The sequence below is a fragment of the Tachysurus vachellii genome, chromosome 6, assembly GCF_030014155.1.
Source record: "Tachysurus vachellii isolate PV-2020 chromosome 6, HZAU_Pvac_v1, whole genome shotgun sequence".
NCBI lineage: Eukaryota > Metazoa > Chordata > Actinopteri > Siluriformes > Bagridae > Tachysurus > Tachysurus vachellii.
Window position 1 is genome coordinate 20,215,235 of NC_083465.1, and position 25,537 is coordinate 20,240,771.

Genomic DNA, 25,537 nt, shown 5'->3' on the forward strand with positions numbered 1-25,537 from the left:
AAAAAAAAAAAGAACAATCTTTCCTTTTTCTCCATTTAATCAAGAACCCTCAAAGATCAGTTTAGCTTAAATTAGATCAGGTTAACAAAGTAGGGCAATTTGCTTTTACAAAACAAACAGGCTACACTTAAGAAACATAAAAAAGCTTTTTGTTTAAAAAAAAAAAAAAATCACAAAAACAAAATAAATTTCGGTTCACTGGTCAGTAAATGACTGATTATAAACATACAAAACCAAGGGAAGTTTCGTCAGTTAACTTTTTAAGCACCTAATGGATGTTGACTTTTTTTTTTTGTAGAGTAGGATTTTGTATGAACTTTTTCTTTAAATTTCTTTTTATTTAACACTGTGGCGTGTGGGTGGCGAAGCGCTCTCTCCGTTTACGCCGTGTTAAGGTCGTCTCTCTACTTCAGCTGACTCTATAGTTATAAAGCTCTAGCTCCTTCAGTTGCAATTTTTTTTTTTTTTTTGTGTCTTTTTTTTTTTTCCAAAAAAATAAAATTAAACATAAAAGCAAATAAACATGACAAAAATAAAATTAACCATCTGTTAAATCATTTTCTTGCAAATTTAAATTAATATATATTTTGTTTTTGAATAAACTTACTTAGAAAATATTGATTTCTCTCCTATTATATTTCAAAATTGAGGTATTGCAAAAGATCACGTCAGTCAGAAAGCACACAATTTTCGATTTCTCTCTCTCTCTCGCTCGCTCTCTCTCTCAACAAAAAAATAGCTGACTGATAGCTAACCATCTAGATACAAAGAGTAGTGCATAACAAATGTCTATTACAGAAAACAACAGATCTAGAAAATCCTTCTGGGTTGGAAGGAAAATCACAAACCCCCAGAATTCACGTCCATAAGGATCCTCATTGCTATTCATGATTAGTTTTCTGTTGTTTTTTTTTTTTTTCCATCAGTAAAAAAAGTAGCTCTTGTTTACATAATTTTTTTTTCCCAAAAGCGAACAAAGTGTTCCATCCTAAAGGTGACGGTTTAGGATTAAAAACCCAGGCCACGATTGCTGCAGCCTTTTCCGGCGTGACGTACATCACTACAGGAAAATGGGACGGGACGATTTACGATTCGTTCCTTGAAACACCGCTCTCACTCTCAAGACTTTCACGGGCTTGTAAAACCCCATCTCGCTCTTATACGAATCACATCAGCAGCCAATACTTGTGTTCTCCTAAACTCCCACTCGTCCTCTCTCAAGCCCATACCGTAGTCTTAAAAAAAAATCCACCACGGTTATTAGCAGGTTGGTTCTAGTCTTCAAGCTTTGCAGGAAAATCTGTGTATATAGAGATATATAGATATATAAACGCAGCAAGCACACAATGTTCTGGTGATGTTAGTCCAATGTGCTGCAGTCACACTGTCTGTACTTTTTATGTGGGTCTTAGAGGGAAAAGCACACACACACACACACACACACACACACACACACACACACACACACACGTCACTGCAGTATTTTCTTTTTTGTCTACTAATCACTTCACTAGTCAGGCAGAAGCGATGAAGTCTGACGTGGTCTTTAGTTCTAGTGAATGCAGTTGGGAGTTTTTAGGGAAGGGGTCGTTTGTACACATCCTGTGTGAGTGAGAACTATTGAAAGTGTGTGTGTGTGTCAGTGTATACAAAACAGAGGGACAGGGAAGACTGTACGCAAGTGTGTGTGTGTCTACTGTCTACACTGAATATGAAGTTTTCACAGGACTTGTTAGACATCAAGAACAGTTAAAGCGAATCACAGTTCTAGGCATATACTCAAATCCAACTACATACTGTATAAAAAATTGCACAATTATAACAATCACTGAAAAAGAAAAATGTTCTTCACCTACTAGTCAGAGTTTTAAAGGCTTATCCTACATCTAGGCCTTAGAAATCAGAATTGCAGTTTAGTCGTCTGTTCATGCGTTTAGCTTTTGACGTGAGATGATCATCAAGGTAGAACACCACCGGCGAGTGAGATAAGCGCTCACCTCGGTCTCCTGCACGCTTTCCTGCTCCTCGTCTACCCATGTGCAAAATGGGCCAAGATGAATAATAGACTTGATACTGAAAATTCTATTGCATGCAGCGACCTGATTTGGATAAACATGCAGTTCAGGGGCGAATGCTGACCGCACCGAGGCCGACGCTCGCGCTCATGCCGGCCTGTTCACCTCCCAACCAGGCGCCGAACCGACTCTCATCCACTCCCCAGCCTGAATAAAGTACTATGGTATACATCTATATACCATGGATTTAGCAGCAAAAGCTATTGCAGCATTATATGTACATAACACTAAAAAAATAAGATTATTAAAAAAAAAATAAATAAAGGCCTAAATATTATATGCGAAGGAAATTAAATCTGATTGTGCACATGAGGTATTAACTGGACTATTTTCAAAATGGGAGCAAATAGGTGGACTCAAATTTTAGATTATTTTTTTTTTTTTAACTAAAGGTCGTCAAATATGATTTTCACCTTTGGTAATTTTGATCCCTCACATTTTCTACTCAGGGCAATGATACAGGTTTTCTGAAACAAGTGCATGCTCTGTTAAAAAAAAATACAAAATAAAAATAAAAAAAGGAATTATTTAGGCAGATATATAGATAGATAAAAAAACAAAAATATAATCTTTTTTTAAATATATATATATATATATATTTGCGTGTGTGTGTGTGTGTGTGTGTGTGTGTGTAGTCTCACTCTTGTCTAATAATGTCCTATTGGGAAACACTGACTGACTAAATCAAGAGGAAATTGAAGTAAACTTGAAAAAAGATCAGTATTGTCATGACCTAACTAACATCAAGTGTGTAGACGAATGCCAAAGTGCAAATTTCTGAGCAAAAAGACTCAAAATTCTTACTGAATGTTCACTAGCAGAGAGTATGATGGACAAAGATATTAAGAGCTGTGTTTTTTTTTTTTTAAATAAAGGATAAAAGAAGACCCATGTTTTCTTCAGTTGTAGTCGTGGTGACGGTGATGGTGGTGGTTAGTCGGTTTGAAGGGGATGATGGGAGTGAAGAAGTGGTGGGGAGGCTGAGTGACTCCTCCATCAGCTCCAGCGGAAGGAGACGTGGCGTGGTCGGTCTCCTCCCTCCTTCACCAGCGGTTTGTGGAACTCGCGGCCGGCGCGCGAGTGAATGCTGGCCCAGCAGTACTCACAGTAGTACTGCAGACACGTGACATTGGCACAGAAGAACGGGGCGAACTTGCCTCCGCAGCGTGCACCCTGGCATTCGTCACACATCTGATCATCCAGCACGTACGGCTTCACCTCCACCTGCAAGCAGCAGAGAGCAGTGTGAAAGGAAACAGGTATGGATTGTGAAGAATTTGTGCTTAAAAATGCTGTTTTATACCAAAAAAATAAATATGTACAGCCATGTTAGTGACTTTCCTCTTTCACATTTTAAACACAATGCCAAAGCACTGCCTCTCCAGCACATTCATGAAGACTAAAGAAAAAATATAAACATAAGAAAACTTAAATATAAGTTTATATTACTATTATTATTATTAGTAGTAGTACTATGATTGTTACTTTTAATACTAACAACCCCTAAAAAACAAGAACTTGTGTATGCGCTCTTGTTTTAGGGAATATTATTATTAGTAGTAGTATTGTTGTTATTATTGTTAGCTATTATTATTGTTGTTATTATTATTGTTGTTGTTATTGTTTTATTATTATTATTATTATTATTATTATTATTATTATTATTATTATTATTATAGCAATAATAGAAAAAAATGCCAACACATTTAGTTAATTTAGTTTAGCTGTGATGCTAAAATTTAAGTCTAATCTTGGCTTTTTTTAGTAAGAAATTAGTATTAAATTTAAACATTTTTATAAATATGACATATACAGTAATACTGTAATGTATATGTAATTGTTGTGCTGTTTCTTCTTTTATTTCTAACTTGAGATCAATTTAAAACAATGAAATCTTTACTTAAGCATTATTTCTGCACCCATTTAATTTAGGCACAAGCTGTCTCACTAGTAATATTATTAGTAATAATAACCAAATGTAAAATGATCAGTAGACTGTCCAACTCTATATGTAACTGCATACAGTATGGCTTATATTTGTCCTAAGACACGGTGATAACTACGAGCTGGTTTCACCTGTAAATGTTCTGCTAATGTATGAGGATGTGATGTGTGAGGAAAGATCATGAAGCACTTAGCCAGGATCACTGCAGTACATATTCATGTGAGAGGAGTGAAAAGCCTATTATTTATCTGCATTATAGATTCTGTGTAGCACATGTTCCAACTTTCAAAACTAAAGACTGAAAGTTTTGAATGAAGTATGAAGGAAGCCCAATTTTTGCGGTCACACCACTTCTGAAATCTGCTCTCCAACCTCTAATCCAATCCCTCTATAATTACAGGCTCAGAAACCAAAAAACTGTTATGATATGATTCCCAGACATGAACCTTGTTTCAATGTCACATCACTTGGCCAAATCAAATGTCATGGTCACCTTTGCGACACACAGCTGCGATAGTAATTACACCCAGCCTTTCCTTAAATATCATACCTCAAAGATTAAATTCAGCCCCTGAGGAGATGGATTAATGAGGAGAAGCAGATTATAATGTGCTGCTACACTGACCCTTAATACTGCATGTACTGTAGAATGAGAGTAACTTGCTGGTAGAAAGCCATAATACAGTGGAAATTAACACAAAAGTGTAAAAGCGGCCAGTAGGTGATCAGATACACACACACATAAATCAGAAGACATCATTACTGTATATGCATGCAAAGCTATAATTAGCCTGACTCTGTGTGTGTGTGTGTGTGTGTGTGTGTGTGTACAAAAGGTTGTCAGTCATCCAGGATCTGGTGGTCAAACTGATTACATGCCTGCTTCATGCTTTCCATTCGTAATGCTGGAATAGGAAATGATTGTGAGGTAATGAGAGTGTAGCAGATGCCTGAATAAGTGGCTCCACACACACACACCCACACACACGCACAGCCCACACACACACATGCATGCACCCACACACACACACACACGCATGCACCCACACACAGGGTCAAAGCATGATCATTGCCAGGGACACACCCCCAGCAGCACCACTGTATAACATCAACCCTCATAGTAACGTCATGAATTTTGAATATAAATTATACAATACAAATTCATTCATTCATTCATTCATTTTCTACCGCTTATCCGAACTACCTCGGGTCACGGGGAGCCTGTGCCTATCTCAGGCGTCATCGGGCATCAAGGCAGGATACACCCTGGACGGAGTGCCAACCCATCGCAGGGCACACACACACTCTCAATCACTCACGCAATCACACACTACGGACAATTTTCCAGAGATGCCAATCAACCTACCATGCATGTCTTTGGACCGGGGAGGAAACCGGAGTACCTGGAGGAAACCCCTGAGGCACGGGCAGAACATGCAAACTCCACACACACAAGGTGGAGGCGGGAATCGAACCCCGACCCTGGAGGTGTGAGGCGAACGTGCTAACCACTAAGCCACCGTGACCCCCACAATACAAATTATTTTGTCAAAATAATAAAATGTTGCCTGAAATGCACAACTGCTGATGATCACTACTCACACACATATCTCAGATTCTCTGAGGAAACTGGCTGGTTATGGGTTTGTAATGCTGAAGGTTGAGTGACTGGGCTGGTGTGTAGAAACATAAAGCTTTATGTTTGTATCAGTTCTTTTGTCCCATCAGTACATGAAGCTGTGTTTTATGTACAAAAAACACTCATACAACGTGTGATGTAATTCATAAACAAATAGAATACAATAAATGGTTTTCTGCTAGTTCTGAGAAATGACCTGAAAGTAGAATATTACTAGAGAAGATCAGCACAATGCACTCGAACACTCACCCGCTTGTCGATGTCGTTGTGCTGCAGCTGGACAAATCGAGCGCTGATGGCAGCAATGTAGCTCTGCTGGTTGGAGAAAGCCACTCGACCTGCTCCTTTCGGATACTTCAGCTCAGGGTCAGTATCAATGCCAGCATAGCACACCCCCCCATACAGCCGGTCCATAATCATCGCCAGCTCCACTACACACACATACAGAAAGTTTAAAAGTCAGCTCCCCATAGGTTGCATCATATCAGTTTATGGAAGCACAATATATCTATAAATATTTGAGTATAGAGACACATCTGGAGAAAATCAGACTCCTCCCCTAACCTGCGCGCAGAGGTCGAGGGACTCCTCCCACAAAGATGGTCTTTCGAGGGTCCAGAGGCTGAGAGCCGTCCATCACAAAGTCACTGTCGCTCAGATTCCATGGACGGATCTGTACCTGAACAACAGAGAGAGTCTGAGTGCCTGTACTGAGTACACACACAGACACATGTATACACACATACACGACACACATATACACACAAACACACTGTAAGTGATTTTAACTTACTGGTTTATCTTTAATGGTGGGACTGGAGACGCACAAATAGAGTTTCCCATCTTCCTCAATGCAGGCATCGATGAGAGCCTGAACTGAACTCTCTTCCTGGAATAGCAGGAAGGCATAACCTGTATAAGAAAGAAAGAACAGGAAAGAGAGAGAGAAGAAAAATGTAAGTTGTATTCAAATCCAAGAAAAAAATACTACTGAATTATTATTAATTACTTCCATTACAAGTACACTATATGTGCATGTATATTACCAAATATGATAGATAAAATAGAAACATGACCAGGAACAAGGAAGAGCGGAAGGAAAAAAAAATTGTCAAAAACTACTCGTATCTTTGTAGCCATCTTCCAGTTAAAAAGCTTGATTTGTAAGTGATCATGTCAATATTTAACAGCAAACCTCAGGCTCATGTGTATGGTGTAAAAGTGCAGAATGTGCAGGTTTGTGTTTATGGCAGACATGCGAGCGGAGGAATACACAACCGTCATGTTTTACTCTCCGCATTCCACAGCAGAAGCACCAGCAATGCAGAAACATCACAAGATCACTGTACTAAGAAAGAGGTGAGTGTGTGTGTGTGTGTGAGTGAGAGAGTGAGAGAGTGAGAGAGTAAGAGAGTGTGTGTAAGCACTTAAACAGTAGTGGATATGAGAGATTAAAATAAATAGAAAAGAAAGGATATTAAACATGTTTATTTATCATTTATAGTCTTGAGTAGCTGAAGGTGTTCAGTCAAGGCAGAGACCTGATGACAGTGGAGTTGATGCTTTCTTGTTAACTTGACAAGTTACGTTTTTTGGGAAGTTTATCTTTTGCCTTATGTTCAAGAAAGAGAATATGAGAGATGCTGGTTACAGCGTAAGTGTTTTTAGTTGCCATAATGCAAGGAAGAAGAAGGAAGAAGAAGAAGGAGGAGAAGAAGAAGAAGAAGAAGAAGGGAGGAGAAGAAGACTTTATTTTGTCACATATACATTACAGCACAGTGAAATTCTTTCTTTGCATATCCCAACTTTGTAGGTCAGAGCACATGGTCAGCTATGATACAGCACACATGGAGCAGAGAGGGACAAGGGCCCAGAGCCTTAACCACATGAACCACCTAAGTCTCACTGACATGTATCTGGGATATTAAATATTAAATGGAAATTATGGAAAATTTTCAACTGCATTTTTCTGTCCAAATCTTATAAAATTCCATAAAAGCTACATTCTGAACAACTCTTAAACCTGAGAGAGACAGAGAGAGAGAGAGAGAGAGAGAGAGAGAGAGAGAGAGAAAGAGAGACAGACAGACAGACAGAGTGAGTGAGCGAGACAGAGTGTGAGAGACACAGAAAGACAGAGAGAGAGCGAGAGAGAGACAGAGAGAGAGACAGAGAGAGAGTGAGACAGACGGAGAGAGAGAGAGAGAAATAATACAGAGAAAGTCAGACAGAGAGAGAGAGAGAGACTTTGGGTGTATGTAAGTGATTGTCCTCAAAAAGCTTGCAGTCTGAGAACGGGGATCATGGCCAAGGCAGCAGGGAGTCACTTGGGAAGAAAGGAACACCGTGTTCTGTCCAAACAAGAAAGGAGGCAGGAAGAAGAAATTAAATGAACACAAAATACATACAACTTTTAAATAAGTCAGTTGAAGAGTGACATGGACCCCAAAATCAGCCCAAAGCTCTAGTGTAAGAATTACACTAATATACAGAGAAGCAAAAGAAGGAAAGTAAAAAATAAAGAACAAGGGAGAAGGGAACAGAGCTGAAGAGAAGAGTCTATAAATAGAGAACATGTTTTTTATCTAATTCTCTCAAGTGGCGCAAGATAGTGTCCACCCTCAGCATGTCCAACTGCCCTGTGTGTGTGTGTGTGTGTGTGTGTTTGTGTGTGTGTGTTTAAGGCTATGGTAAAGCTTCTAAATGTGTGAACATGAAACCCACAGGCTATTTGGTAAGAGAGAACAGCTGTGCTACTGTGTGCAGGGTGGTTAGATGATCCACCACAGAGTCCCCTCTCTCTAACACACACACACAAACACACACACACACACACACACACACACACACGCTCATGCTCACACACACACACTCACGGCAGTGGCGTGTGCTTGAGATTTACAGCTTTAACACTCAAGAGCACACATTTGTACACATTAGAAGCACGACAGATTTTACATCGCTCTGGTTTTCTTAATACGTCAAAACACCAAAAAAAAAAAACAAAAAACAACAACAACAAAAAAAAAAAATCCACATTCAAATGTTCATGACTAAAACAAGCAAAGCATGTGTCCTGAAAATGATACTGTATGTGTAATAAGTCGTTTATTTTTACCAAGCCCCTAATGAGGGGACTTATTTCTGTGCAGGAATCTCTCATTCTAATTTACATGCAAAACAGTGAGTAAACTTTGTAAATAGGAAGCTAAACTATGCACAGATGTAGATGAGGGCTCTGCTCACTATAAACCTTTTCAGATTTATAGCATGGACGAAGAAGAACTGGAACTAACACACAAACACCACAAAGCAAAAAGCCCTTAAAGTCAGTATTCTGTGGCAGACAACCTGATCACACGACTGTTATAAAACACAGCCACGTTGACAAAGTACAGAGAGAGCAAGCATGGCCTGACTACACAAACAGGCTGATAATGAAAACATGGCTTCTATAAGAGGAGAGACAGCCAGTGGTGCAACAGGGACAGCGTCAGAGAGAGCTGCACTGTTAAAAAAGAAAAAGGAAAAAAAAATATTCCAGATTTAGTGGTAGTTCTTTACCATCTTAAACTGATATTCAAGCAACTCTGAGAATGTGTGACAGATCCTCTGCAGACTCTGCTTTGCTCTTGCCTTTGTTTCTATATGACGTTTTTTGTTATTTAAAAAAAATAGTTATTAATATTACTTTCATTAACATACATAAAGGTTCATTTAAAAAAATAATGCTAAAATGCAATATGCAAGTTTGCTCTTTCTATGATTTATTAATAAAAATACAAAACAAAATGTTAAAAATTAAAAAAGAAATATTATAAAATAAAGTATAAACATAAAGATATATTATTACATATCATTCTACTTGGGTTCACAAGGGAAGAAATTATACCTAGACAGACTAATGCAGAAAATTACATTCAAATTCAGTCTGTAATATCAAATAATTGAAATATAAAATTCATGTAAATGTTATACTGTCCTGTTTAAATAAAACTTATTTTAAACCCCTTATATATAAAAGTAGATTTTAATGTTGAAATAGATTTAATGTTGATCTTAATGTTGAAACACACACACACACACACACACACACAGAGAGGAAGTAACTCTAATCTAATGATCTGGGTGTGTAATGAACTGAGACGTTTAACACTGGAAACCCAAAGATAAAGATAAGTACTATGATAATGGCACACAGCTCTAAAGAAAGTTGTGGAAATGTTGCCATCTTTGCCAGTGCCTACAGACGCAACATATTGAGCTAAAACTGAAGTAGCCTGTTGTTAGTCTCACACCAGTCTGTGTATAGGGATAAAGTCAGTTAGCATTTTACTAAACACTGCCTTCTATTTCAAAAGTGATTTAAAATACACACACACACATATCTAAGAACCATATGGCAAGTTGGCTATTGCTTCTGCTCGAGTCCATAACCGTGAGTCAGTTGCACTGGAGTAGGTAGCTTGACGCAGGCACAGAGACAGAAGTGATTGTTTTACACTGCATGTCATAGATAAGTCTACAGGATCTTCCATTCGCTAAGCCTGCACTTTTTATTAAAAGAAGAGATTAATGACCGCTGGATGACTCCTACGTCTACATGGGACAGACTTTTGCAAGATACAAAGGGAATCAATGCTATTGCAGATTCTACACAGCTGTGCAATCTGCATATAATACAAACCTACACACACTGGTTACACAATCACTCTGACATAAAATAGTTTTAGTCAAAAAACAGAGGACACACTGCAAATCACTTGACGCAGAACTGGAAGATAAAAGTGTTTAAGGGAGTTAAAGATGAGGTACAAATCCATCACAGTGGACTAGCCTGCTGCTAGCCTCAGGAGGGCAGGGGAACACTTTCCTATCACACGCTTCCTGATCACATGACTCCACTACCAGGATGCTTTCTGTTTTCTCTATAGCTCCAAATACGCAGTTATTTTAGCCACATGATTTTGAATTCCTAAAAAGGAGCAATTGATGGAAAATAGAGATAGAAAGGAATGGGAACAGGAATTCTTTTCAGGCCTTCCCCAGATGCAGCACATTAGTATCAGGCTGAGGAATGCAAGTCACATCCAGGACTGTGTTAATAGTTTCCTTGATATGACACAGGGAGTGTTATGGCGCAGCTCTCTAAGAGATGACGTAGGTTCTGGCACATGAGCTGAGCTCTGATCATCTGGCCAAGCCAAACTCTCGCCCACTGAACCAATCACTCAAGGTACCCAGCACAAACAGTCCTGCTTACGGGCTACACCTGCAGTGTGCGTGTGTGTGTGTGTGTGTGTGTGTGTGTGTGTGTGTGTGTGTGTGTGTGTGTGTGTGTGTGTGTGTGTGTGCGCGCGTCTGGAAGACAGACAGCCTGTGTTTTGCCGTCTGAGCATGCTTGCCTAGTGCTGTCTGTGCATGCTACTGCCATAGCTTAAGCTTTCTTAATTCACAAGATTTATACAAGGAGCATTAATAACTGTGAGGGGAAAAAAAAAATCTGTCATTCCGTTTAAAAAATGAACATGAAGTGTTATATAATGTAAATAGTCTTATTTCCATTAAAATAGAATTCCTGTGATCTAGTTCCATATTCTGTTATCTGATCAGTGCAAATTTTGAACTCAATTCCGTTTTATTTATATAGCGCTTTTCATAATAGATGATGTCAAAAACAGAAACAAAGGTATGCACTGAAAAACTCGACATGAGAAAGAAACTTTAAGAGGAAGTCACAGAGTCAAAGAGAACCTTTCCTCTGTATAACACGATTACAGTTCATTAGTCTACCACAACTAGATGCCATGAAGTCAAGTATTTACATGACTTTACAATTTTTACATACTGAATGTCTCTTTAGTATGAGCATGATATATTTTTATATTTCATTAGTTCAGTACAACAATACAATACAATCTTTGTGCCATATAATTACTTCTGAGGTCTCTAAAATTTTTTGTAAGCTTCTGTAAAGATATGTGGGGACCCTGAGCTTCTTGTGGTTTAGAGGTACATTTGGGTCTGGGTACATTTGGATTCTTCACTCACTCATGGGGACCTGCTACCCTGCAGAGTTGAAATTTTTCCCTACTGATACGAAATTTTTCCCCACTTTAACGAGTGTTCAGCCAGTTGGGTTGAGGGAAGAACTAACAGAACATGATAGGTGGTACAGAGGACTGTAACTAAGAAGCCCAGGTGTAGAGAAACAGTAAGTTTAGGTGGTTCACTGTGTAGAGGGATAGCAGGTTTCGGAACAGATATGGGGATTATAGGCTTCCATAAGCTTCTTGCTGTGTAAACTGTCAGCATGCCCTGGAGAGGGGTAATAGTGTAGCTTGATGGCAGGCTCAAGCATTGTTCTGGTAGGTAACTATTTACAGGAAGAATAAGCTTTTGTGGGTAACATTACAAAATGTTAGGAGGCTCTGGTGGGTAATAGTGTAGATACATTGTTGGCTCATGTTGTAGAAGAACACAGTTTGGCAAGAGTGTAGAGGAATGGTAGGTTCTGGACGGTAACTGTCTAGAGATAGTAGAGGCTGGTGGGCTTCAGTGTACTGATGAGATAGACAGTTATGGGTAAAAATATAGAGGGACATCAAGGGGAGGGGAGGCTCTGTTGACTAATGGTGCAGAGCAAAAGAAGGATTGGGTAGATCAAGGTACAGAGGAACAATAGACTCTTGTAGTAACATTGTAAAGGAAAAGCAGGTTCTTGGGTACGAGTGTAGAGGATTGGTAGGCTGTGGTAGAGAATGCTATAGGGATAATAGGGTCTGGTGGGCAACAAAGTGCTGGGAAGGTAAATGGTGGTGGGTAAAGATGAAATTGGTGCAAGTTAACAGTTGGGAGGGACCCCCTGAGATCCCACTGTCCTGCACATTTTATTGTTTTCCCTCCTTTAACACACCCGATTCAACTAACCAGCTACTTACCCATACAACCTGAGTTAAAATGGGTATATTAGAGTAGGAAAAACAGAGTTTGGTCAACGTTGGTGTAAGAGGATGGCAGTGTGCAGGAAAGTTAAGATACAATGGCTATGGTCAAACATAACTGATGGATTTCTGCATCTGCTGAATATCATGCAGTTTATTACAGAGAGACCTTAAGGTCTGTTAGATGTTGGAATACAGTAGGCTCTAGTGGCAGCACATTATGTTTCAGTTCTTACCTTTGGGAGGAAAGTAGGATTTGCTTTCTGCTTTATGGGGCCAGTCAACCACCAGGTGTCCATAGCGACGGAAACTATTGGTGATCTCATCTATGTGGAGGGGAAAAAATAAAAGGAGAATTTAGGACAAAGCCCATGACTTAGACATCATAAAACAAACTATGGTATCTTATGAAGCCATGTCTGTGACATTGACATGCGTTAGACTTGTTCTAGTCACTCTGACCAAAGTTTAGTGTACCGATTGCGTGTTTAATAACAACCCGTGTTCTCTGTAGGCGCCTCCAGAACTCGGTGCCCTGTGTCACTATTCACACTGGTTGAGTGAAATGTATCACATCTGCTGTGTGTCTGAGAGTCTGCTTAAAAGTGTCAGCAAGAGCTAAGAGCTGACATGCACACATGCATACAAAATAGGACTAAAAGTGCTATCACTGATAAAAACATTCCACCAAAGAGAAGGGGATTATAAAATATATTCCCTTTTCCCATGCCCTTTAGTCTAATAGTATGTCCCAACACAATGCACAATGTTACCCTCAATGTGGTGCCAAGTCTCTGTCCCTTTTGGTACAGCAGATCTACTTAGAGCTGCCATGGTGTTTTGACCACTAGTGAAACTAAGGTCTTGCTGCCAGCTTGGGACCTAGTTGTTATTTAATAATGTATATGCTGAATTGTCTGCAATGTGAAAAGAATTAGCAAGAGACTTTGAAAGGTGTATAATAGGTGGGAAAGGAGTGAATGGAAGGCATCCCAACTCCCTCTGTACTAAGTTAGCTGAAACCAGCTAATGCAAATATAGTCAATTTGTTGCATCGTCTCTGCATACAAGCAGGTATTTAGGTGATTCATATGTCCTCTGGTGGTAAGTGGAAGTGTCAAACACTCAATTTAATTAGTTTTATTTATATAGCACTTTTAACAATGGACTACCAGAGGAAGAAACCTTGCAAGGAGACTCAAAAGGGAACCCATACTCACCTGTGTGAGCAGATATAAAATCTAGTTACAGGATCTGATGACTTTCTTTATTAAACTAATACCAGGCATGGTATACAACTGTCAGCTTAATGTAATTCATCCATTTTCTTTACTGCTTATCCTACACAGGGACCACGCAATCACACACACAAACACAGCATTCACACACTATGGACGATTTAGAGATGCCAACCAGCCTACAACACAGGACTTTGGACTAGGGTAGGAAACATGGTCAGATAGTTCATGTGGGTTGTTCTCATGTTTGGCACACCTTTGGCAGCTTGCCAGGTTGAGCTAATCTTACTTTTCCTTGATAAGTTTTTTTATAATGTCTACAGAGCAATTTAGAGAAAAACAATTAAACATCTACATAATAAATGTTATTTATATCTCTGCCCTCATAGGCTGACTATCATTTTCTATCATTTTCAAAGGGAAAAGATGAAAGTATTTTAAATGACGTAACAGTAGTTTGTATGCCAAATACCTTCATCGATGTCTGGAGGCAATCCACCAACAAAGACCTTTCTGGAATAGCGCTCCATCCTCTCACCGTTCTGACAGCGAGTGGGGGAGTTCAGCCCTGGAGTTAGAGACTGATCTCCATGAGCATCATCCAAAAAGCCATCCTCGAAAGGAAACAGTGATGAGCGACCTATACATATACAGAGAAAGGGAGACAAGAAGACCGAGACAGAGGAAGAAAGAAGGACAGGGAGCATAAAAGAAAGCATGTGAGGTTGAAAAAAGGTCAGAAAAAGAAAAAGAGTACATTGTGGTTGTTCATTTTCTTTGCAGTTAGTCCATTAAAGAAACAACCAATAAGGATAGTGTTATAACGTGCTAATGTCTTTCCAGAAATATACATTAATTTAGTGAAATTAAATTACACACAGACTCCTGATAAAGCTAGGTGAGATGCCAGTGTGCTGAATTATTGGATTTTTTATTTTTATTTGCATTTCATCTGGAACTGCTAGCTTTCAGATTCTGAATACGACATCAGAGTTCACAGCTGAAAAGCAGAGCAGAGAAAAAACCCAGTCCACTGAGATTTAGCAAGAAAATTACACTGTGGGTTGGGAAACTGGGTTTTGCCAGGAATTGATTAAACACTGCAGTGCTGGATAAAAGCAAATCACTAAATTAAATGAATAAAAGAAAAATCACAGCTGAGAGAACTGTCAAAAAAATAAAATAAAAACAAATACATACATACAGTGATTTATTAAATATAAATATATATTATATGAAATATAAAAACTTGCACAATTATGTAGACTACTTTAAGCATTATAGGATGAAACCCAGTCAAATCAGTGTGCTTTCATGGTCAACAAAACGTGTGTGTGTGTGTGTGTGTGTTTGTGTATATGTGTGTGCGCGATAGATTAAAATTTTAAGAAGATCTTGAAAATAATACCAAAAGTGTCATTAAGGGCCGCAAAAAAGCATCATTTCATTAGCAGCCTTTTGAAATTCTCCCACATGCAAATATTCACTCTTACAATATAAGAGTCCAAATGTTTTCTGTATCAAATATGGCTTTGGCATGATCCATTTAGTGTCACTACAGGTTCATCAGCTTGTTTTAATAGATTATAAGGATTACCCACATCCCACTACGCAGGAAAAGCAACATGGTATTTTTGCCCATACTCTGCAGCCCTAGTTGTGATTTACATTTACTATAATAAATGACTCAACAAGGGAAAATAAGTGAATAACCTCAAATAAGCTAATAGTCAGTCAAATTTACAAAAGAACTAACGACACGCCTCATTTATCGAGCTGGAAACGTACTGATTCATTTGTGACTCGTCGCATTTATACAAGAAATTTGATATTTCAGGAAAATCAGAAATTGTTTTTCTGTCCGCTTATACGTTTTGTTCATATTCTAAATTAACCAATGTCTAAAAATGAACATAAATTAAAGCAGCCATTCAGTTAATGTTTAATGTGCTGTATAATAAAAGGACGTGGTGCAATGTCTCAGTGTATAAAATGGATCTTTCACAACACTATTAGAGCCATTATTGGTGACCGATAACGCCGCAATGTGCCACATGATTATTAATGTGCTGCGGACTTCCTATGACAGCCGCCTGCTTTTCTAACATGGCATTGGGTGCGGTGCTAAGGATTTATGTCCAAAATTTGATGAGACATTATGCTTTGAATTTAAAGAACATTATAAGTAGCAGTTTCCTTGTGTGTTTTACTCGATGTCAGAAATCCCCAGGGTAAACTATATAAATATATATATATATTTTTTCTTCTTTTTCTTTTGCTTTTAGACCTTTTCATAAGCTGTAACATATTGTATATTATATGCCCTAAGGTTTGTGGACACCTGACCATCACATCCATACGTGGATCTTTCCCAAATTGTTTGCCACATAAGTTGTATGCTGTTGCAGTATAACTTTCCTTCAGTGGAAATAAGAGGCCCAAACCTATCCCACCATGCTAATGTCTCTGTGCACAAAGCAAGCTCCATAAAGACACGGTTTGGAGCGGAAGAACTCAAGTGTCCTGCACAGAGCTCTGGCCTCAACCCCACTGAACAACTTTGGGATGAACTGAAATGGTGACTGCACCCCAGACCTCCACATCAGTGCCTGATCTCGCTAAGTCTTCCCAGAAGAGTGGAGGTTATTATAATAGCAAAGGAAGGAATAAATCTCAACATATTCTACATATTAATATGAAGCACAGTGTTTTGGTGAGGTGTCCACAATCTTAATCATAATTTACGGGTAATTTACAGGTGATTGGCATTTATTGACATACACACCTGACAATGAAAATCAATGACTAAATCAATGACAATCAATGATTGTCCATTCATTTTCTCTTCTTAGAAACAAAACAAAATACTAAACACAAAAACCAGGAAAAACTATACTCATGACCCATGGAAATTACCAGTTAAGTTTCCTTCCCACACACATGATTGCATGTACTGACAATATTATAAACTATAATCCAGGGAAGGGCAGGAATGATTAAGGCATCATCCAACCACAGCACCCTGGTACACAGACAGCAAGCACAGATAGAAAGAGGAGAGAAAGCAGAGTGTTACCTCTTCTGCGACCATAACTCCTTGCTGTTTGGGGGCACAGAGGGGAAGAGAGGAAAACATATAGGGGATGGGGAGGAGAGAAAGAGGGATTAGAGAAGGAATGATGGAGAGAAAGAAACAGACAGGCAGAGAGGACAAGGAGAGAAACAGAGACATGGGTTTTGTGGGCAGACATTGGGAACAGTCACTAAGGCAACAGTGTGAGAGCACAGGCCCTAACACAGCTCTAACATTTTTGGCTAAGTGTATTTGGGTTGAGCTGAAACTCAGCTTGGCAAAAGTAGGGCTGGATAATTATCTATAATTTCCTTATGAGCCGAAAAGTTATCTCAGGAATGTAGTGGGGAATACGCTATTTACCCTCTTCTGCATACATGAGAGCACAGATACCCACAATAGTCTAGTGTCACTGTGACTCACATTTGAAGGAGAATGCCATCCCTCCCATACAGACAGCATTGCCTATTTCGCTCTCTTGGTGTCAAAGCCATCTATATCCGGGAGTTCATCTGGATTTAAATGCACGATCTCTGCACAACTTAGGAGCCCTGCTCAGGCAACCATTCCAGTAAACATGGCACTATTCCCCCTTATTAACTCAGAGCCCAGAGCCCATGCTACACCACATGACACCATGTGGGCACTTTTCCAAATTGAGTTTCTAGAGAAAAAAAATGGCCCAAATGCTCACTTGTAGTAAGAGGGAACACAACACCGAAACTAAAGCGACAAATTACAAACAAACTTTCAGCTGCTAGTGTGACCGTAGGGTCGGTGGTTTTGAACGATATTCTCAATGTGAGAAACAGAAACTTCTCTAAAGTAGCAACTAATTTATAAAAGAAGATTCAGCGTTCTATTTAGAAGCTATATTTAGCTATGATTTTCCATTAAATACTTTGGCAAGCATGTTTTGTCTATAACAATCTGAGCGGCTGAAGGCTTGCTTAGAGATGATATCAACACTGCCCCTATCTAAATAATAATTATTTCTCTAACTCAGCCCTATTGCATGAAATCTACCAAACTAGAGCAGTGAAGGCTAAGACATGCTTCCTGTAAGGCAGACTGCCTTCCTGTGGCCTTGATCGACATGGGAGAGAAGTTATGGTTATGTTCTCCTGGAATCTACTCATGGTTTTAGTCATAGTTGGTGCTGCCGGCTTTGAACTTGTGGTTTCCTGCCAATCAGATGAAACCTTAAACACACTCCCATTGGTTGATTTGCATTTCAGAAATTTTTTGCAAATTCTGTGAAAATGCTGGTGGTTAAGCCGTTGTGCTCTGGGCTGAGTTGACACTTTTTGGGCTGCTTGTTGTACTTACACATGGTCCACACGGTTGCACTAAATAAAGTTTGGCATTTTATCCTCCGTAGTACAAAATAACAAACACTTATTCTTTGAGCTGTGACACAAGGTAGTATTCAACTAGGTAGCGTTTCAAACTCTTTTCCCAATAGCTCTACTCCCTAACTCTATTAGCGTGTTAATAATGCATTAGTCATTTCTGTGCGAAGAATAGTGTGGCCCACATCATCCTGTTCGAGTGGTAGGAAGGGTGTTAGACTTGAGTAAATCTCACGCAGGGTCTCGTATAACAGAGCATCCAATGAGCTAAAGAATCTCTCAGCATGCTCTTTTATAAACACCCCCTCCTCAAAGCAAGGCCTCTAACGTCGCCCAATTGTGTGGCATTTTCACTGCAGGAGAATATACACTCCAAACTGGATCACCCCACATTTTGGCCTTTTTCATTTAAAGTGTCTGTGTGTGTTTAACTGCTAAGAGCAGACACAGGTTGCCTGATGAGAAGAGGTCAGGGAGTCTAGAGTGCCTAGCAACAAGAGGGAGACGGAAAAGTGTCCGAGAAAGAGATATGTGTCTTGTGAAACAATATTAAGCAAGCCGGTGAGAGTGAGAGTGTAAGGGAATGTGGTCCAAAGTTTAAGTGTTTCATAAATTGGTATTTGCTTCTGGCCAACTGGTAGAAGGTTAAGACAACAAACTGGTGAGCTCATCTCTTTGAGAATAACTGCTGACTCAATTTAAGGGGACTCTGTGAGAGAGTATTCTGTGGCGTGCTGAGGTTGAATTTGGCACGGTTTGAACAACAGTGACTGTGCAAGTCACAGGATGATTGATAGGAATTTAGAGATTTATTTATATATTTGCGTACACACTACACCCTAAGTGTTCTTGAAATGCAACTTAGCATGCTGATAATATCGCATGAGTGCTGTTCCAGATCATTCAACCATGCAATTATTTCTCTCTAAAATAACGGCTCTTCTGCTAATAGACATGTAGAATCACAACAATACAATTTGGAAATGTAGTTTAAATAGTATCATTGTACTCAGATATTTCGATGGATGGTAACCCCTTTTTTAAATGAAAATATTCACATTAATGAACTGTGGAGGGATTAAAATCCAGCCCGGCACGCCCAGACATGGTCCCATTACATACAGGCATGTGTTGTCATATTTGATTTACCTATATATCCATATCTATCAAGTTAAATCTATATCTAAGAGCTATCAGTTACTTTATATGCCTCTCTTGTAGTTAATAAGGCATTATTTGTCTTATTAACTACAAGAGAGGCATAGAAAGTAATGATAAAGTTTTGGTGTACCATCTTTTGTATCTTTAGTATACCGGAAATATAAATATATTGTATACGGTATTGTATATTTGGAGGTAAATAATATTGAATTTTATAAACCACCAATGACACTTGAATGCTTTACATGATTCACATCAAATGCACCTTCCTACATACTCACAGTGTTCATGCTTAAAAACGTGTCTCTAAATTCTACAAATAGTACAAATAAACACATTTTGTAATCTTTATGAGAACGTGAGAAACTCAATGGAGTATCCAATATTATATGCAGTTTCCTTAAGTCAATATGTGGTTGCAGGTTTCTACTTTAACCAAGTAGAAACTCATCAGACCATTACAGAAGTAAACTGCATGCAAGCTCCTGCTTAGCAGGAACGGAAGACTGCAGAATTTACATTATAGCAGTACAAATGCTACAAAAGCAATCAGAGCAAACAGCGGTCCATATGCTGTCTGTCCACAGGGTAATATTCCCTCTGAAAATGTCAGTAAGGGTCCTTCTGGAGGCACGGCAGTTATAGAAAAAGATTTGGCTCTGTGCTTACCCACTAAACATGAGCCCTAAACCAGACTGATGCAGCACCAGGCCACAAATATGCTCACTCTGCCTGACAGACACACAGACACACACACACACACACAGCACCGACAAACAGAAAACAGCAGACACCTACTGGGTGCCTCAGGCACTGTCATACATTCCAAACCCCATGCTAAAGCACGTCAAGCACACATGGGTGTGTTGATCAAAACCAGCCATTCTCTAGGAACCTTTCCACATGCTTAAGGCCGCGTCCCTCTCTGGAGGCCCCCTGCGGCTATGACACACCTGCTGAAGTGGGCAGAAGTGCGTAGTGTTTCAAGGCTGTTATTTCAGTGCACATGCATGCAGGCTCATTGCGCCTCTGCTCAGCTGGCACTGGTGCTCTTAAAGGACTTGGAAACAGAGCCACAAGCCAGTATCGTGAACTATGAGACACACAGCCGGGAGTTCAGGCTATGTAAAGGTCAAACAGACAGGGAAAAATGAGCCAGTCTTACAGCCAGCTGTTCTAAACAATAACTACTTGAAACTAAACAGGGAAACACACAACACCAGTATTTATAGACAGATCGTTTAAAATAGTCTATTTATAAGCATTTAGAGCAGATTTGCCATTATGATGAGTGCATACAACTATAATCACACAGACATTAATGAATACAGTAAACGTGTATTACAGTGACAGCACATATGTAGAATAAAGTACATTTATTACTCACTCAGTGGCATTATGTGTTCTGCTGCTGGGTGATGAAAGTTCAGGCCCATGCGTCCTGAGAAAACACACACACACAAAAAAAAAAAAGATGTGGTCAAATGGTCAATGCTTAGATAAAACACAGCAGAATCACAAATCACATGATACTATTAAACTATATAGTTTAACACTTACCTGACTACTACCGCTGTGTAATAAAATTATTCAAACTTTTTACTTCTCATATGTACACAGAAACAAAGTCAGACCAGGTTTATATCTAATATCCTCTATATTTCTTTCTAATGTCGGAAGAAATCCTCTAATATGTGCAGGTGTAGAGAGCTTGAGGATGGGTGTGTTTACAAAGAGCCCGAAACGAAAGGGTTTATGTGAAATTGCAAAAGACGTGCACATCTCTGAAATCTCATCACATGATGCTGCTCATGAGGCAAATGCTGACTAGTTGTGCAAGGAAGTACATCCGATAGCTGCTGGGACTGGAACAATACGCAGCCAGAATTCAACTAAATACAGTACGCGCTAAATAGACGTGACCACAGAACAACTGCTTATAAACTGCTTCCTGCAGAGAACAGTGTAGCGACAAGGTCAAGTGAAGTAGCAGTGAGTTTTTGTTTTTAAAAAGGCAGATTTAAAGGCTAATAGGGAAATCCTTTGTTGGGCAAATGCATTATTGCAGGAATATGTTAGAGAACAGCTAGTGAAATACTGTAGACTGTGCCTGCACATTCACAAAGGCTTTACGTTGAGTACAAGCGAGCCTTTAGTATAATTCAGCTGAGGCAAAGGCATAGGACTGTGCAGCATAAAGAGAGCTTCATAGCTCAGACAATGGAGAGGAGAATGCTGGGAATTTGACAGAGAATGCATTCTGTGCCTGGCTCAGCCACCCCAACCCCATTCCAGCCATTGAGAGAGATGTGCCATCTGTAGAAAGAATAAACATCTGCCTCTATCTCTTTATCCGTGTCTCTCTCACACACACACACACACACACACACACACACACACAATGGTGTGGTATCAAGCATTGCTCTGACAGTAAAGTGCATTATGGTTTGTTGTTGGATTGCTCACAACTCTCATCAAAGCTCTGCACTGTTGCCTCGCAGTTTCTGCCACAGTAAAGTGACAGAGTTACCAACACACCCTGTGGTGTCCTGTGAGATTCTCACAGAGACACCTGCAGCTTCAACAGGCTCTGACTGGATTGTATGCAAAACACAGTGTTGATAAGGCACCTGTGTGAATTTGCACAGTAGGGCCACTGTGACACAGGCGCTGCCTCAGACGAAGTCTTCGAGTCTCAGAGCATTTAACATGACAATTTTGACACTTGCAGCTCTCTCGCTCATCATACCGCAGGTTAAACTGACCTGCCGTAATAACTGCATTTTATCAATGGTACAGACTTTTACATCTATACAGCTACATCTCTGTAACAGGGCTGCATTATTTACTAAAACTTACCTAAAACATTTTGTAGAATGACCATTTTGTCTGCTTGATTTAGGAAAACCCATTTTAAAAACACACTCAATGTTTGGCTAGTATTTATTTTCTATTTATTATAAAGAAATTCAGTAAATGCATAAATATGCAGATTTCTTTTTTACAGTTTATTTTGTTTTTAATTGATCATACATTTTCCAAACACAAAAACTGACAGAACGTATCCTAAAACTTTTATAAGACTGAAGAAACCAGCACATATTATCTCTGGCCACTTTAATAGAAATGTCTCTACTCCTGATCTTTTATTCAACTATCCAATCAGCCAAATCAGGTGACAGCAGCGCAGTGGATAAAATCATGCAGATTTTATGTTGTCTGGTGTCTGATGGGCTGAGCAATTTTTTACAGTTGTTAACACTATAGTGATGATGAAGCAGGTCAAAGCACGATGACCAAACTGACTCAAGCTACCAAAAAATGCAAACAGTAACTCTTTACACTCATAGTGAGTATCTCTGAAAGCACAACACTTCACACAGGCTACAACAGTTCAGCTCAACTGCAACATAACAGATTATAATATAATAATTGTCTGAGGTAGGAATTTGCTTACTTACATACTAACACCTATAATAAGGCCTACATTTGTTCAGGTAATAACAATAAAAGATGACTATTATAGGATAACCGCAGAATACTGCGTGTCTCCAAACATGATATATGAAGGATTTCTCTCACTAGAATGACACATAGAAACCTACCTTCATGACAGCAAACGCCAGAGGGTTTTTTTTCCCCAACAATTCATTCTACAATCTTTGTTACCACATGTCTGCTCACCAACCATCGCTGAACACTGAATCACTATAACCACAATAAATCCTGTAAAACTGAACACCCAATCTTGCATCAATGGCAATCTGACTCTGAATGTAATAGTACTTATTGCTTCAACAGGACTGTAGATAAGTTTGGCATTCGCAGGCCAGGTTCAGGAAAAAACTGATTCTTCTGATTTTCCAATACATCCCCAATAAATCGAGTGCATCTGTTATTGCTCCGGTTTGTCCTAGATGCCTGCAGATCTACTGATCGTATCACACCGTCTATCATAATGAAGATGCTCTTAAACCCCATGGCTGAATCTGAGTTAATTACTCTGGGCCAACAGCTGAAGTGTTGAGAGTTAAGTTCAAATCTACTAGATTTGAGTTCAAATCTACAAAACTAGATTGTGTTTTATTTTATATTTAAAAGGTAGTGATTCATTTTCTAAAGCAGCATGGCTCCTTAACAGTTCCAGACGCAAAGTCTATATTAACGCGCTCATTCTCGTACATCTCCATACTAACAACTTACACAGGGACTTGTATGACCAATGCTGCAAACAAACAGATTAAAAACATGTAATTTTGTGTGAGGTGTGTATTTAATATTGAAGAAAGCGCTTTTATTTTCTTATTAACATTGAGAGAAAAAGGGACGACAAACAGTTTACAGCTGCTACAAAGTAAGTGGTAACAAGATCTTGTTTCGTGGACATGTACGTAAAACTATACATATAAAAACAGAACAATATAATTCTTTGCGTATATGTATAAAAAAGGCATCAGTGGTAAACTGCTGTGGAATGAGAGGAATGAAACACTTTGGGCTGTGCTGTTATTAGAAAACAAGTATAAGCTGTTTCCCAGTCAATAGCAAATGATGTCAAACACACGTTAATGTGTGTATGCAAATGCCCACACAACCAAGACCAATTTAAAAGACATCATCCAGTGTCAGCATCTGTTAGCCCCGCCCCTTTTCCACAACAATAGCAAAGATGGCAACTGTTGTGTGCATGAAAGTGTCTGACATTCCACACTTTGTTTATTTGGTTGAATAAAAGTTCATCACCCCGGTCCTGGAAGTGCACTGCTTCCTGTTGGAATTTTCAGTGTCAAGACACTATTCACACTATTTATACTATAAAATGGTGTAATATAGGTACATGTATGTGATCTGGGATGCACCTGTTGATTCATCTGGCATATAAATGCTGAAGAGGACCAGGACCAATGCAAACTCCATTCATCAGTTCCTGTGTTCCTGATTTTTACTTGTGGTCACATCTATCTATCTATCTATCTATCTATCTATCTATCTATCTATCTATCTATCTATCTATCTATCTATATACACACACACACACACACACACACACACACACACACACACACACACATTATATATATATAAAATAAATATCTCTAAAATTCATCTGGTTATGTTAGATATGTTCTGAACATTGGTGTGTCAGTGAGATTTCCTTTTCAGGCTCTGGGACTATGCTAATTTAGAGTTTCCTCTTCCTTCTTTGCCATTTGATCAGATTTCAACAGACATAAACGCCAACCTCTTTCATTTTGCATAATGCCCGTGACCATCAAAAAAATTTCCTGGATGTGGAAACAACAGTTAATGTATAACTTTTGAGGACCGAGTGTCAATGACCCTGTTCACTAGCTGTGTATGAAACCATGTCCATTACAAATATATAAATACACACCACTATATATACACTCATTATATATACACACACACAAAAGGGATGAGACAATAAGGCAGACCAAACAAACCTGCTGAATTGGGAGATGACAAACCTGTAATGGAGGGTTGACACATTAAATGTGACCTGAACTACCGTGATGGTGTCAGACACTGAATATACACTCTGATTAACTTAAAAACCATGAATTATTGCTTAGTATATGTGTGAGACTCCATAGTAGATGTAGACTCAATGGTAGACTCCAGCTACATAGTAATCTAATTAATACAGAAAAACAATAAACATTACTCAGTATGCGCTCACAATTTATTTCCATTTAGAATGGGTCCATAACCAACTCACTAACTCACCAGCAAAATAAATAAATAAATAAATAAATAAATAAGATGTGTTCAGAGTTACTTAAACGCCAAGCAGAAAGGTATGAAACGCCAAACCTGGCAATAGCATGCCAGAGAATGGCATTAACACTGCTAATGGAATGGAGCAACTGACTCTCCAGATTTTCCAACTCATCTCTAAAGTGCAGCTGTTATTCCTCAGTTTTATGCCAGTAAGCAAAAAGCCGTTCTTCGCTCTTACATCTGGGCCATAATGATGTTCTTAAATCTTGCTGAAAGGATCAGGCTAATTCATGCAGTTCACTCAAATCAAGAGCCTCAGTTAAGCTCTTCTTGAACAGGAAAACTCTGTAAATGAACTGAACTCTGAT

At 39.0% G+C, this 25,537-nt stretch overlaps 1 protein-coding gene across 7 annotated transcripts in view; it reads right to left on the reverse strand.

The window, feature by feature from the left end:
- Window positions 1-25,537, reverse strand: part of cpeb3 (cytoplasmic polyadenylation element binding protein 3) — a 41,797-nt gene continuing 16,260 nt past the window's right edge. For 5 of the 7 annotated variants that reach the window (XM_060872783.1, XM_060872781.1, XM_060872779.1 and 2 more), the window contains 8 exons: window positions 20,815-20,868; window positions 16,918-16,941; window positions 14,314-14,481; window positions 12,840-12,929; window positions 6,453-6,571; window positions 6,224-6,338; window positions 5,909-6,090; window positions 1-3,299 (listed from right to left, as the gene is read on the reverse strand). In XM_060872783.1, coding sequence (XP_060728766.1) covers window positions 3,072-3,299; window positions 5,909-6,090; window positions 6,224-6,338; window positions 6,453-6,571; window positions 12,840-12,929; window positions 14,314-14,481; window positions 16,918-16,941; window positions 20,815-20,868 — 980 coding nt within the window. In that variant the 3' untranslated portion in view covers window positions 1-3,071. The remainder of the gene's footprint in view (window positions 3,300-5,908; window positions 6,091-6,223; window positions 6,339-6,452; window positions 6,572-12,839; window positions 12,930-14,313; window positions 14,482-16,917; window positions 16,942-20,814; window positions 20,869-25,537) is intronic. The other 2 variants (XM_060872780.1, XM_060872778.1) reach the window with 1 other exon arrangement.